At 28.1% G+C, this 17,154-nt stretch overlaps 1 protein-coding gene across 1 annotated transcript; it reads left to right on the top strand.

Annotated features, from left to right (window-relative positions):
- Positions 1 to 2,417: 2,417 nt before the first annotated feature.
- On the top strand, positions 2,418 to 7,800 carry LOC113518940 (uncharacterized). The gene is made up of 2 exons (XM_026903976.3): positions 2,418 to 2,718; positions 6,059 to 7,800. Exons 1-2 carry the CDS (start codon positions 2,533 to 2,535, stop codon positions 6,197 to 6,199), a joined length of 327 nt encoding a protein of 108 aa, XP_026759777.2. The 5' UTR covers positions 2,418 to 2,532; the 3' UTR covers positions 6,200 to 7,800.
- The last annotated feature ends 9,354 nt before the right edge of the window (positions 7,801 to 17,154 follow it).

Below are 17,154 nucleotides of genomic sequence, written 5' to 3'. Positions count from 1 at the left end.
AATACGCACAAATCAGCAAGATTTTTTTTTTATACAACTTAAAAGATACTACTGTTCCGACTCTAACCATTGTAAAATGTTCAGAAGCGAGCAAAGAACAGTATTTTTTTATTCAATATATCTCGTATTAAAATTTAAAATTGTTAACTTAATTTTTATTATTTTTTTTATTTTTTATTATAATTAAGAAATCGCTCTAAGCGATAAGATCGCCCATTGTTTTCTTATTGTGATTATTTCTTGTAATTATTTATATTTTGAGTTTACTATTATAATATTTTGGAGGAAACAATAAAGAGTATCTATCTATCTATCTATTATAAGAAATTTAACCTTATGCTTAGCTATAGCGTGTCCTAAGTTTAATCTACATAGCTATACTTAAAAAGATTTCTCTGAGTATTTCTAATTATTAAATTACAAAAATAAAAAAATACATCCATAAACATCGTAAATTAACCTTGATTTATGGTAACAACGAACTTCGTTTCGTTTTATATGAAAATTACACGCCCTCGCTGAAGGCGAGGCAGACGGATGAGCGATTAATCCAAATTTAACCATTTTATTTAACCCTTTCTCGGTTATTAACCGAATAAGGTGTGAATTAATTCTTCAACGGACATGCCTCCCTGTCAAACCTTTTAACTCGTTAAAACATGCCTTGCTGTTTTAACTGTAATTAAATAATTTGTTGCATTATAAAATATAATGGTGGGTTACCGTTATATAACTCGTATCTGTCACGCAAAAATTTCAGTTATTTTTAAATGTCTTCGAAAATGTAAGCCCAATTTCAATAAGCATTTTTATATTGCGTAATACATACAATATACTACTGTCTACTATATATATAATACAATATACTACGTCTACTTACAAATAATTTATTATACTGTTTGCTAAATCAAAATGGCATTAATATAAGAAAAGACTTTCCATCTTTCCGCTTCCAAATTACTATTATTACATAAATACGAAAGTTTGTGTGGATGTTTGGATGAATATATATTTGTTACTCTTTCTTGCAAAAATAGGTTATGTCCTAACTTAGCACATAGAATATTTTATGTATCGATTTAATACTCGGCATGTATGACAGTTATGCCAAAAGTTTCATGATAATCATAAATTCTAATTCGAAAATTATTATTAATTAGGTACTTTGTTGCCATCTAATCACTAAGTGGTCGAGGATGTACAGCAGTATTCTTCTTAAAACGTCACTAGAACCTAACTTATGAAATAGGCCTATGTTCACATAGGCCTATTTCATAAGTTAGGTTTTACAGTACAATTAGGTTACTGTGGACAATTAACCGTTCATATATGTATATAAGAATGGATGATAAATAATTTTTATTACCACCGGCATCGTGTTTTTGAATTGCAATATCAGTTTTATTTTACAATTCCTGTTTATTTTCCCAACTATTTTCTAAATTGTATTGTAGTATGAAAAGAATTTCGTTACACAAAATTTACCTACACTTACAAAGTACCGAGTGTTAAAACTGTTATTATTCACCCAACAGTTCCGCAGGGTCGGGTCGCCAAATGGGCGTGCTGTTCCGAGCAATAATTATAACAGAAACTCAGTAATTTTAAGGACTTACTTGAAGTTTCTTAAAAATTACACCCGTCGAATTGCTTCGCGAACTTTCCATTTCCCTGTCGGAGTTTTAGAGTGACAAGTTGATTAATTGTTCTGTTTTAAAAGAAATGTCAAAAATGCTCTCTCATTTGGTATTATAAAAAGCCTATTTATTGTAATAAATGGAAATCAGACTGGCATTTTTAAGATTCTGTCGAATATTTTAACATAACTAAAAACACAGCTATGTAATCTATAATAGTATTTTCTAAATAGATTCAAATCTAAAAACTTGTTTGTGATGAACTTAATGAATTGAACAGTTATTCGATATGCCCACATTTCATCGAGAATGTTGCAAATAGGTAAGGTAGGTTACATTAGTGGTGTAGGGACTTAAGATAATTGGGGATACGATTAAATACAATACTAAATATTTTAATTAAATTAAATAAAAAAAAAACAGCTTATATATCTAGTAATAAGTTTGTGGCTAAACTGTTTTAAGTAGACACATAATTATGTGTATTTAAAGCAGTCCTAAAATATTGCTTCAAATTTAATAACTACTTAGGTATTTATTTTAGTACGAACTGGTATATTTCTTCCACACAAACGAAAATAACAATTACTAATAACAATCATTAATGAATGTTCATTGTCTCATATTGACGTCGACAACTATATAAACAAACTAAATGACCCGTCATTTCTCTGATAGTCGAAATTTCCAATAATATCATTAAGAACTTGTATTTAGTAATGATTAACGTTAACATACTATACCGCATATTTGGCGAGTTTCTATGGACGTGTAGCGTGGAGTGACGTAGTCTATGTCATAATATTGGTAGCATAGGTTATCATTTTGTTATTCCGTGTTCGCGTCTCGTCGAATGAACATAGACGATATTTGTGCAATGTGAAATTGAAAGGAAATGCGTTTGGTTCTGTTCTTGTTATTCTTTGAGTGTTTGTGTGCTATTTTGTGCTACGATATGATTGTCGGTGACACTGTACACAAGAAAATGGTATTCCACCAGAGGATAAAAGACTTTGCGATACCTTTTAAGAAAAGAATTAAAAGTTTGTCTTATAAAGATCCGGAGAAAAGAATTATAAAGGTAAACGAATATTCTCGCATGTTACGTTTTAAATTAACTGATAGTAGTGCAAAATAAATATAAAAAGTAATTATGTTATAATTCATTACACCTGCTTGCTGTATTTTATTTAGCAAACATGATTTTATAAAAATCAATGAACTCTTATTTACAACTAAATTGTATTGTAAAAAATTTTTCCCTTGTTAACATCTTTTGCGTTGACTAATAAATACATGAGTAGGTATTTTGTATTCATAAATTACTTGTATTTTTGTAAAACCCTGTGCGGGTATACTAGTATTTAAACAATTAGCGTTCCTATGCTAATTATAGTTATAATAATTACAGTCGAGAACTCAATGAATATTTATACATTTGTATAAATATACCTATATATCCCAATTATATATATATATATATATATATATATACCTAGGCAAAAATCTAAAGTAAATAAATTGTCACTATTTTACAATTTCGACTACATATAAAAATTAAGAATATTTATCACATTGAATTATATCTTACACTGAAGGTCATTTGTATTACGGTATTATAGTCACCTTTTTGAATTGATGTTCAATTGTTTATGTATTAAGTATAATAACTAAATACGTATTATCTATATCTAAATCTTTTTAAATTTAGAATTAATGTAACTAACAATGATATTACAATTCACAATATAACATTTATTAGATAGATACAAAGTACAAAATTATTAAAATAATAATATTATACAGGGATAAATGTTCAAAACAAAAAATGTACTCTATGTTTCGTTTTGAACATTAACCCAACATTTTAAGGTGACGATATGACACAGTTTTTTTTATCTCATGCAAGTCCTTTTTGCTGCAATTTTAAGTGTTTACTCATAAAAATGCATCAAAGAAAATATAGTATTTATTAATAATAAAGATCTCAGTTTCCATTGTTAGCAATATGTACATATTTTCTGATAGATCGACCTACACGTGAGTCCCGCTGAAACAATCGTGATTTCTAGTGAAATTGTCACAAGACAGATCAACTTATCTGACTTCGTCGTCATTGTTTCAAGCTTCACTGATTACTTACCTTTATGTGTCGTTAGCATAGATATATACAACATTCCATTTTAATCCTTTAAAGAAAAATATAAAAAAAACATTGCCGATTCTTGTGACGTTAAAAGTTACAGTATGTGATATTTTCACTGCCATTTTTTATATATTTAATTGGAACCTAAGCCGAAATACAAGTAAACTGTTTTTTTTTATACCACTGAGGTGACAAATAAGCCTACAATCCGCCTGATGGTAAGAGGTTACCGTAGCCTATGAACGTCTGCAATACCACAAGTATTACGCGCGCATTGCCGACCCTGAAGAAATCTCTTTATTCCCCTTTTGAAGAACTCCATGCTGTAGTCTCTAGTAAGTGGGAAAACTTCGGCACGGAGCTCATTCCATAACCTGAGTGTTCGTAGGAAAAACATATCTGAAACCACGTTGTACGCGACCATTTAGGCTGTGTGCTCTATGGCACAATTAATATGTAAGACAGAGATACCTGTCTAAATGACTTAGTATAGTCTCCTTTATAAATTTTAATTTTTCTAATTTCGTATCTAATAGATACATACAGAAATAATTTACATTTATTTCTAGTCATATGCACCTTTTTACATTCATATTACCACGTACTACCACCAGTTCACATACTATTTTATCTGTGACCTTGTGTCTACAATAGGCGTTATTTATTACTAGAACATTACCTCGGTGATAACTTCAGCCAATTATTTATTAAAAACGTCTTTGCGGCTATTACGAGTAATTATCTATTAGGATGTCTCAATGTTTCTGTTCTAATTCATAATCGACAAATGGAAAATTTTTATTTTGTCATTTAATATTTTTCAGCCTATCTTATATTATGGTACATAGAACGACGTGCTACATTACAATGTATGTAGAAAGAATCAAATTCTAAAAATCTGTATCCGAATACACATATCTTGTGTCGCCCATTTTCCTAATTTATTTCAAGCATACATGCTAGTTGGAATCACTATTGAGTTCTTCAACCTTCCACGTTTTAATTAATTGACATTTTTTCGTGACATATATTGTATATTAAATTATAACTACTGCAACAAATTAATTAAATAACAATAAAGTGTTGTAAACAAACAAACAAACAAATTATATTAATATAAACTAAAAGTAAAAGGTATAAGAACAATATTGTATAGTACAAATAATATTGAAATAATTATATATACATATATGGAAATAATTATTTATTTATTTCTGTTTCTATAATATCGTATAAATAGTAATATTTCATAAATAAGCCGATAATAATTATCATGAGTCATATTTGTATTGTCTTACACACGCATTAATTTCAGGGTTGCTAATTATTAAATAAACGAAGTCATGAGTACCTAAGCCGAAATAAATAACATGCACTTATATATAAAAAGCAGAACTATAAGTTAACATATTATTGTTATTAACTATTAACTAGAATTAATAAACTGAAATTTACCTAAATGTATTCATCCATAACAAACTTTATATTTTGATTTCAGCTGAATATGGCATATGATACTGATTTGGTGCTAAGAGTTTCCACCTCTAGGGTTCTGTTCGGTTCTAAACTAAAGGTACACGAGTATCTCACTAACCACGGCCTCTCGAGCTACTAAAATTGCTAATCAGTAACGCTTCCGTAACTGCAGTATCCCTCCTTACCCTTTTCGCGATAAATCCTTCATGCCTCTTTTCCAAATTCTTTTACTCGCTCCCAACGTTCTCTCTGGGGGAAGAAGCAATATACCCTATCAGGTCGACCTCCACGCGGTTTCCTTTGAAACTACCGTGGTTAATTTTTTTATAAATCCTCACAATGGACTAACTAACTCGCTTTCACGTCAGCAGTAAATAAGCAGGTATATGGGTAATATTTACCTGCAAAATTTTTCATCGCGTTAAGTTCCGATCGTGTATTTAAAGTAAGACCTGCTTTCAACCTCACCTATGATCTCTGATGCAACGCCAGCGTATACCGGTACCGCAAGTGGGGCTACAATTTTATTCACACCTATAAAAAAATGGTTTCCTTTCTTTTTCATCAATCTTTTTCTCCACGCCGTAGATAACGGATAACACCAACAAATGCATTTTCAAGGAGGGTTGATGTCAGGCTGGCAGCCGATAGAAAAACCAAAAGCCAAAACCTTGAGTAAATGTATAAAAACATATGCTGATCTCAAATAATTGGCGTGGGGAAAAAAAAGATAATATGGTGATACTTACTGATTTAGAAAATATTAAAAAAATATTTATATGCTCCTATTTTTTTCTAGGGTGTAGCAGCCATAGACAACGACTTTTCTCACGCGAGTGCCAACGTCACAGACGGCGGAGTAGGCTACTCATACGTCACCGTACGGATGAAGAGTCAAAGGCATCATCCACTCAACTTTGAAGTGGAAATATATGTATAGTAATAACTAAAAGCATTTTATTGTTAATTACATTAGATACTACAATTATTTTTACAAGAAAAAAGTAGGTCATCAATTAATTCAACCAATTAATTTATCATGAGCCTACACATCATATAATATATAATGTAAAAATATTATGTTACTATAACCTACTTTAAAGCTAATTTGTTTGCACCTGACACTACGAGATCTAAATAAAATATTAGATATCAAATTCAATTACCAACACATCTTTAAACAAGCTAGATTATGTTACAACAGTTTGCGTGCAGTTAATAAATATTCATAAATAATAGGCAACACTAAGTAGATTGGTAACCTTGAGACTATTGTCTGTAGTAGTCGAAATATAATTAACAAGTAGTCTGTGAAAACACAAAAAGATTAATGAATATAAAATGTTATACAGAAAGTTGCTATTTTTTTTTATTTAAAATAAGAATTTAGAAATATTATTTTTAATTCTTTTTACAACAATGTTGATATTGTTTAAATGTAATTATTAAATCATGATAATATCATAACTCTGACAAAATATAGGTAATTGAATTAAAACATCATTTATATTGTTTGTTAATTACTGTGTCATTATTGACACCATTCTGCCATGTGTTTCATCGAAGTTTATTTTTATTATATTATTTTTATATATTGCAATAAAAGTTATAATCATCTTCATTAGTATGCAAGTAGGTTCCTTGAAACAAGATTGTTATATAAGTATGTTTATAAACAACTTTTAAAGTATTGAACCAAATCATAAAACAAAATGTGCCTTAATTATGTAAGTTATAATTTTGAAATTCATTTATATACAGTTATATGTAAATACTTAAGTAATATATAAGTCAATTTATTTGAACATAGTTTGTCATTTTTATTAAATTATGTATATTATATAACTTTTTATACAAAATATATATCAATATAAACACAATTTAACGTTAAATATGTTAATAGTAAAATATTTTTAAAAAATTTAACTGTTCTAATCTCATATAAAATATATGAATATCGTTCTAAAATATTATAATTATATAAAATAATATAAGTAATTAAATAATGTACGATTTATGAAATGAGTTTTTGTGTTCTATGTTCTAAGTAACTATAAATCCTCCAAGACAGAAAACGAAAAATGGAGGCATATTCCGTTAATTATAATGCAACAAATTAACAGAAATAAATGTGTAAATAGTTAATTTTTGTAACGAAAGACTTTTTTGTTAATTATTATGTAAATATATTAGATAAACTGAATCATCCCATTTGTTATCTAAATAATGATGATAACTGATTCCTTTTAAAATATGTGTAAAGTTTTAAATTGCAGTAAATATTAAAAATGTGTACGTAATTCTATTACTAAAATTTCATATCTCTATCTAACATATTGTATATTCAACTATCCATTTTAATATTTCCTGTCCATTTTTCTAAACATCACGACGAAAGAATTTCCTCTGCATTTTAATTTCACGCCTGTCAGTCTCTGAAAACAAAGCCATATACTGAAACGGCGTATTCATGGATCCTTTTATCTCACATTAATTCAACTATGTATTAATTCTATTCCATATTAAAAAAAAAATTGAAAAGATTGTGGTTTTTATTTTGTAATATTTTATTAAACATATTTTTTAAGAAGATGCATTATATGCTCAGAAACGAACTGTAAGAAACTATACGCTGCAATCACAGATATAGGCATTTCACTACTTTTATGTCTATACTTATAATATTATAAAGAAAAAAGATTTGCTTGCTTGTTTGTTCGTATAGAATAAACCAAAAAATTATCAACCGATAAAAATTCTTTCACCTATAACAAGCTGCATTTTCTTGTTGATTATTAATGTGGCAAGTAACATAAGTTATATGTTATTTCTAAAAAATTTGAGTTCCTTTAACTATAATATATAAAATACTAATTTATCTTTCTACCTATTAACTCTTATATAAAATAAATAATTAAATGCCCGTGCCTAGCCAGAACGAGTTGTTAGTTGTCAAATAATTTTAAAGGGATAATATGATTACATAAGAATAAATAGTGTTAGACTTTCGCACTAGAATGTATGCAAATATTATAAGAACGCATCATCTCCAGCACAGTAAACGTTATCTCCAGGTTTCATTTTCGACGCACTTGTAACGTATTTAACTTATTTTTTATAAAATTTAGAATGTCAAACAATGGCGGCCCACATGATGGGAATCTATTCCAAAATCTTAAAGCGGAAGCGGTAACCTGTGTCTATAAATATTTTTACGAAATTATTGATAGATAAATAACTCAATATCCATAATCCAGTACCAATAAAGTACACTTTTACAAATACTTATAGCAAAGCTAGAATTATGCTTGGAATAGTTCACAGGTCCCTGAAATCAAAACAACAATAAGTTTTGTGAGATTAAACTGAAATAAAAAAGTTTGGAACATACAGATGCGTATTATGTGACCTGTAGTTTTTGCGGTGAAGGCCCACAATAAATCAGAGAGGCCACTTGTGGTCAGACAAAAGAAAATTGGGCAACTAAGATTTATGGAGGACTCGTTTCTCTTCGGAAAATGTCAATAATGTGTGTGAAATAGTAGCCTGATGTTTGAGATAGATTTTTTGTACAGATGTTGGAATCATCGTCAACTGTTTATTATCCACTACTAAACATAGGCTTTCTCAATAGATCTATAGGATTAGATATTTAAATATTTGTTACTTAACACGTTCAAATAAGAAAAAAACTGTTTCACAAAATTGTAATTCTGTTTTAGTTAATTCTCCTTTTTTTTACTTTAAAAAAAAATCACTTAGCCAAAATCAATGTTATTAGATTTAAAGCCTAATTTAAATTAAAAATAAATAATAAATTTAGATAAAATAATAGTAAACAAAGTATTATTATTGCAGCATCTATTTATATCCATCATATATGTAGTATTATTTCGCTAAAATACTGATTATACTGATTTTTTTTTATAAATTTTGTTTAGTTTATAAATATACATATTTTTTATTTATAAATACTACTGTTTCATCAGAGGATCCGGAAGTTCAGAGTCCTGTGGGATAAACAAAAAGGGTAGGGTTTTTGTAGGGCCTCCGTTATTAATGTAATAACTGGCACTTTGTTTTATGCGAGTTCCTACTTCCTTAGTTTGTTTCTGTACCAGAACGGCCACTGAACTACGATACCACCAAAAATACTTTCATTTATGAATATTAAATCAACTATTATGAAAGCATTGGAGAAAATGTTTTAGGGCGCATTATGCAGACAATCTTAATAAAATAATTTCAGAATACGCCTATGAAACGTTTTGTATTTTGATGTTTATCAATAATTAAGTTTACCTGATTTATTTGACGTGACTGGAAATTATATTTAAAATTTATGCCAAAATTTTATAACATTGGTCATTGGTAAAATTAAACGCAAAAGTGAATTTGTTTATTTATTATTTTATAGCGCCTTAACGCCTTAACCAATAATTATGAAATTTAGTATATACGCACTATATGAGATGGAAAAGAATATAGGCTACTTTTATCCTAGTTAATAAAAACATATTCCAATCATGCGAACGAAGTCGCGGGTAAAAGCTAGTAGACAATAAATAAACTGTGTGAACGGGCTACATATATACAATAAAATCTATGAAATAAGTGTGAGAAAACTCAACATATTTTTTTATATTACTATGGTGGCAAACAAGTACTGATAGTACTGAGTTGCTTATAGACGCCTGTAATACCAGGGATATCAACATTATTATGAACTTATATATTGTTAAAATTAAAAGTTTTTTTACGAAGTAAAATTGAATTTTTATTTATTCTAGGACAGTTGAATGATGAGGTCGTTGACTTTGTATCACTTATTACTTGGATATAAATATAGTAATATATATATATATATATATATATATATATATATATATATATATATATATAATATATATATATATATATATATATATATATATATATATATATAATATATATATATATATATATATATATATATATATATATATATATATATATATATTATTTTGGTAATATTTATAACTTACAACATAATTTTAAATTCATAACATACGTTTATAGGTATCTAGAATACGTACCTACAAAAGCTTAACTTTAAACAGCGAAGTAATACTTGATTCTCTTGATTACTACAATCGAAGTGAATGAACTCCGATAGCACGGACATAACAACAGACTGTGACTGGACTAAAAATATCTACATAAGAACTAGGTTAATGACTCCCCTTCAATACAATCACCCCTTACCAACATTTTCACAAAAAATGTTTGTAAACAAAGTTATAAAACATTGCCTATAAAACAAACGTACAAAAATATACTAAAGATACACAAGTGACTCAGTTCGAGTTCACGTCTAATGTATATTAGTTTTATAAAGAGGACAAATTTTATTGTCAAAAAATTTATTTATCCGTACGAAGTCGAGCCCGATCGCTAGTTTTATGAATAAAAATATAATATATTCTTAAGCAACTTCAAAATAGAGGTTTCTCATCTTTCCTATATTTTTTATGCGATATTTATATCAATTCTGTAAAATATTTTCGCAATCCAACAAGCTTTGTTCCCGTGTTGATCTAATATGAAAATTCAAAATTTTCTGACTTCATGTAACAGGATGATTTTGAGGTTCCCAGAAAACGATGTGAAAATTAAGTGTAGGTGGACAAATTATTCTCGAGAATTTTCTTAACAACGTAACAGGCAAAACCATATAATTGAGCTTTTAAGAACTACTTTAAGTAATTATTAAGATACACAAAATCAGACAAATATGTTTTATATTACAATATATACTTATATATGGTCAAGGTTTCATATAGTTAACTAATAACAATGTTGATTAGATGGCTGACATACTTAATTGAAATAATCGAATTGAGAGCTAAGAACACTTTGTATGGGAAAAAGAAAATTGGGACTTTATATTTTTACAGGCACTTTTTTTTCAATTTTTTCTTTCTTTCTCTGATTTAGTGACTAATATTTGAAAAAAAAATACTAATTGGTCGAGCTGTCTTGAGTTTTACGATTTGCAAAACATTTAGAGATTTATTTTTATTGATAATTAAATCAAATAAAAAGAATTCCCATCGGTAACAATGTTACGCTAAAGAATCTCTATTTTTAAAGCAATTTCATTTTACTGCATTCAACTTAATCTTACCTTCGCGGAGTAGTAGAAAAAAATGATACTTTGAAAACTGGAAACTCTTTCGAATTTACCTTTACTGCTTCGCCAGTCTCTCGACAATTTTACAATTTTCTACCTATCGAAGCCTTTTATCATCGAATATAAACTTTAAGGCATTACAATAAGAAACATTGAAGCGTACTTTTCTCGGAAGGAACATTAAGCTCGGTAGAATGATGAGCATTATTGGAAATTCCTAAACGCTTGAGACATTCCACTAGTTCCGTACGTAGACAATAGTTCTAGCCGTGATTGCAAGGAAATTCTAGATTGGACTTGCAGACTTTTGCAATGCACGTGATGACATGTAGTTTTTGGATTCAGTGCAAAATTTTTGACGTGGTTTAATGAGCAACGTTATATCAATAAATATAACGGCAGTATGTATATTTTAGCGAAAAAAGAAAGAATGTTCATTCATTCAACCTTTCAAAGGTGTCCAGTGTGTAAATAAAACTTACCGCTTATATTTATAAGTAGTACGATTTATTTATTTGTGTCTGTGTGTTTATTTCATCATCATCATTAGGGGGGGGGGATTATTATAATAAGATTTGGTACACGAATAATATGTACATGAGCAAAGATACTGTTTACGACTGCTTTATTTATAATCCTTACTAATAATATAAGTATAAAAGTAAATTTGTAACCAATCATTATGATATTTGGCAAACGCACTATATTTGTAACAGAGAAAAACATTAGCTAGTTTTTATCCCGTTCAGAGAAAAGAAGTCAATGTAAAAAAATGAAATTTTATTACTTTTATTAACAGTATAGTTTATTAAACAGTATGGTACAGGAATACTGCTATAAAGTTTTGTTATTTCTAATCCTTTTATCTTCTTAGAAGTAAACATATGAAAATAAAACAGAAAGTAGCAGGCGACTAATACTTCAATCAATTATTATCTGACAATGTAAACAGAAGCTGTCACTTACAAATGAACCGACTGTTTGTTCATCCGACGAAGCACTAAGTTTTAATCGTGGCCAAATTGTTGATGCAGCATCGCTTTTGGACTTTGTTGAGAAGCTAATTGCGTAAGACTGCGGGTTTCATTCATCAATCAGGATCTGTCGAGAGTCAGAGACTAATTTGCTCGTTTGTTTTGCCACTAAGCCCACGCCGGTTCTACTCTGGGATTCGCTGATAGATGTTTGATTAGATACCGCCGCGGTAGGGTCTTCTCGTATGCTGTTACCTACATCATGTCTATACGGCAGCACGCGACACTTCTAATTTAATTAATTACATTTTCTTTTAATTTTATTTATAAATAAAAATTACTTAATATAATAAATACTTGAATTAATACTAACTAAATATATTTAGTTGCTGATATGCCCTTGCGGGATAGGCAGATAGGACTAAGTGTCAAAAGTCGTTAACCTTGCATTTCTTGCTTTATTCTCTTTCATATAATTTTAAAATATGATATGTCAATGAAATTTTATTCAATCCCATTAAGTTCACTAAATATGATTCAATAATAAATATCCAAATATCAAAACATCGTTACAACTTTTCATATTTATAATTGACATTACCCAAAAAATTTAGAACGAAGTGCATATATGAGTTCCTGCAAGGTAGTTAGATTTACTGATAAGTAAATAAGAATATTATCAATGTAGTAAGATTTAATATCTAGTATTTTTTATTATTTTCACTTTCTTATAGACTCTTGCTATTGGGCATGTAAATGCCTGCTTTCCGCTGAAATACTACTCAAGAAATAAGGCAGGTGCGTCAAGGGACTTTAATACCTAATACGTCAATAAAACAACACAGAAGCAAGTTTACAACCATAGGGAATCCCTGAGACTGCAAACATCAGCCTTGGGCTGCAAGTCATAAAATAGTTACAACCGAATGGGAAGGGAAGTGTGTACCTACAGTTCAGTCTATTTACTTGGAAGGTTGTTCAATACAGATATTATCAAATGGAATAGATATTCATATTTCTAAAATTAATCACTCATTATAATAAATTATTTTAATATCTATGGATATAACACAAGTGTCTTTAAAGTTATAAATATATCTTATAATAAAATGTTTTCGGGATTTTATTAAAGAAAAAATATTTGCAAACCTTGCTTTCGGAAATACAAAGTCAGAAGATATATATATTTAAACTTTTATATACAACCAAATGTCATAAAAAAAACTAAATTGTATTCAGGATTAAGAGTTAAAACAAAAGCAAAATATCTTTTACAAAAAAAGACTGAACTTCATAAACTAAAATTAAGAATCCTTAATTTTATAATTACGTACCACTAAAATAATTTATAATTAATACAATATATCGGACAATTACTATTAGGAATTCTTCACCAGTCCCGCGATAAAAAAAAAACGTTTAATATTAAATTCAATTCAATATCTATATTGAATAACTAATATTGACGTCAAATTAGTTGTTTTAAAAAGTAAGTATTCGATAATTTAAGCACTATATCTAACATACTTATTAAGAAAATATTTTTAGTAATGTGTAAATAATTAGGTAAGTGCATATTGAAAATATAAGATTTGATATACTAAATTTTAGTTTAAATAAAGTACCTACTTCGTTTTGCTCTGGGTAGTCATTAAGTATACAAATACTTAATACATGATATTTTCAGTTAAATCAATTATTATGAAGTTTTACTTCATTCTTTTTTATTTTCACTTTAAAAGTATTTATTAATTTTAATTTAACTTCTCTTCCTTAGATTTAACTCTGTGTTTTTCACCCTTTGATGCATATCGATGGCACTGATGGTGTTAGTATTGCAGGGATCGCGTGTAACAACTCCGACAAAACATCACATGGTAGTTTTAGATATTTGGGGTCCTCTTTTTATGGTGTTTGGAATGAACTAGGTGTACTGTAAATATAATAAAACAGTGTGACTGAAAATTAAAAAAAAGTACATACAAAATATAGTATAAATATTGCTAAAATTTTTAACAATAAAAATAAACACTGGTTTTGATAACAATTGCTTATTTCCCAATTTACGACACCCTTTGTTCGTTTTCAAGGTTCATGGATTTTTAGTGTACCTAATTACAGTATAATTATAATAAAGATATCTACTGTGAGATAAATATAAAGAAAATATTTTAAAATATAGAACAATGCATTCAAAAATCGGTGTCAGAAGTCGAAAGGAAATTTTTTTAAACTATTACTCGAATAGATGGGATTCGAATCCGCGTCCTTCTTCTGTCCGAGATAACGAACGCGACATTTAAGATAATGACGAAAAAGTATTTGAAAAATTTGCTAACTGATAATATTTATTCTGTGATGTAACTGGGAACATAATCAATCGGAATAACTACCTAACTACACTATAAATAATATACCTAATAAATTACTAACGACACCCACAGGAAAGGAAGGGAAGTGTTTAGTCTATTCTATGCCGGGACCACATATAGCTATAAGATTATTTAGCAAATATTATTTCACCTATGAATATTTGACTTACAAACACGTTTCTACTTTTATCTTGTCGTAAGTTAGAACTCAAATCATAATAAATAACATGTTTTTGAAACACATAATAATAATTTAAGATGTTATAACATCGGCATTAGAATCACGAAGCACTCGCAGAAACTTGACGAAGGCTCTTCACGAGGGAAAGTTTCCTAGCAACGACGAGACATACATACAAACGACTGCCAAACGTTAAACAGAATTATAACTCACTGAAAGAATTCCCGCTGCGAAGATATTTAGCTTTAATGCTCGGAATGTCATATTTCTTTTAGTTTTATTTTATTTTTACATGAATAAATTTTTTTCTTCTAAAACTTTGATAAATAAATGTAGTAGGAGTTTTAAAACTTTTGTATATTGTTTTTAATCTTTTGTTTATATCTAAATAAATAATACATAAATTTTAAAACTTAATTTTTCTTTGTTAACCTCATATTATGTATTATAATATCTATAGAAGCAGGTTCTGAAATTTTAAACTAATTTAGGTATGATTTTTTCTAAAATTCATTCATAAAATTTCTTTTATTATTTACTTTTCAATTTTTTATAAACTTATCAATTAATTGTTTATATACTTAATTAAAGTCTATTAATTAGCCTAGAGGTAGCTTGTAATTCCTAACAAAGCAGTAACAAATATAAATACACCAAATAAAAATTGTAACTAATATACTCGTATTATCATACCAGACTTCTAAATTAATAATCTTAGTATAATTGCATAAACAAAAAAATGTAAGTTCATAGACTTTAAATAACAACCTAAGTTTACATACAAACATACATATTCCACCAATATTCAACAAAATACACTTTCTGCATCTAGCTGAATATTGATAAAATATATATTGTAAAATTTAATACTATACCATGTGGATTTTTAACAACCCTTTATCTTACGTGTTCCCGACTATTTACAATCTTGAGGTCTTAAAAAATCCCTGAAAATCAACCTGTAAATCGACATAGCAGAATCAGACGATAAATAAGGTTTTATGTGTTTATCTTGTTCATACAGTTTGTTAATTCGTACACAGAATCTTTCTTGTGCTGGTATTTGCTATGCTCTAATTATTATAAAAAAAAAGTAAAAAGTAGCGTATAATTTATATCAAAGGCAACTTTATTTTTAATATTCATTTTAAATCAGATAAAATAAGATTTTTATTAAAAAAAAACATTGCAAGCAAAATCTGGGCTAAGTATGGGTAAATATTATTTGAAAAATGTCCAAAAAAAATGTGGTGTCTGTGAAAATATTCCATGTGTCTATTGTTTTATCTCGTATATCCACGAATATAAAGGAGCCATATTTTTCTTGACCACCATAAATATAGGAGCCTAACTACTTTTATAAAGCATCTTGTTTTGTTATAACACATAAATCATTCTAACGACCGTCTTCGCTGAAACATTTTCACACTTTTTTCCTTCTCGAGATGATGATAGTTTCTTATTTGAGTTGGATTTAGTTCAGTAAGTAATATATACTTTTTTGTAATACATTATTTTAGATGTATGATCGAATTTTTGAGATAAGTATAAAGTAACTAATTATACTTACTAATAAAATTTACTTACATATTACAAGTTTAAGTGTATTGTCACAAATAGAAAAAATAAGAATTTCTTGTTATAACGAAATGTGTCTTTTGTTTATTATATATATATATATATATATATATATATATATATATATATATATATATATATATATATATATATATATATATATATATATATATATATATAATCGTTAATATATATATATTGTAACGATTAAAGTAGATGTTCCTTATAGAATGAAATTTTAAAAAACGCAACTTTTATTTTTTATTGTTGTAATATACACTGAGCCAATATAATCCAGGTAAACAAACAATACTTGTAGAGGTCATAACTTAACGTTATTGCTGTCTATATCAAATTATAAATAAAACAGCACCGTCAGAATAAACTCAGGATAAAGTGACTGACAGCTAAGCCAGAAATCAAAGGCGTTTCTAATTTAAAATGACACATTCATAATTACATGTATGGGAATAGAAAACTCGAGACATTTGATCCGCCGAGGTGAGAATTTTAGAAGCTATTAGACTTATTTTAATGTCCGTCTTAAAAAAAGGAACACGGGCGTGAAATGGAGCGGCGAATGTCAGAAGCATATTAATTTATGTCCACAATTTAGAA

This window comes from Galleria mellonella, unplaced genomic scaffold (genome assembly GCF_026898425.1).
Source record: "Galleria mellonella isolate WM207_F2 unplaced genomic scaffold, CSIRO_AGI_GalMel_v1 utg165, whole genome shotgun sequence".
Classification (NCBI taxonomy): Eukaryota; Metazoa; Arthropoda; class Insecta; order Lepidoptera; family Pyralidae; genus Galleria; species Galleria mellonella.
Note: the sequence above shows the minus strand (reverse complement) of the source record. Positions and strands in the feature narration are given on the sequence as shown.

Coding starts and splice junctions, on each gene's coding strand:
- LOC113518940 (XM_026903976.3), top strand. CDS start 2,533: ATGCGTTTGGTTCTGTTCTTGTTATTCTTTGAGTGTTTGTGTGCTATT. Junction 2,719..6,058: donor CGGAGAAAAGAATTATAAAG/GTAAACGAATAT, acceptor ATTTTTTTCTAG/GGTGTAGCAGCCATAGACAA.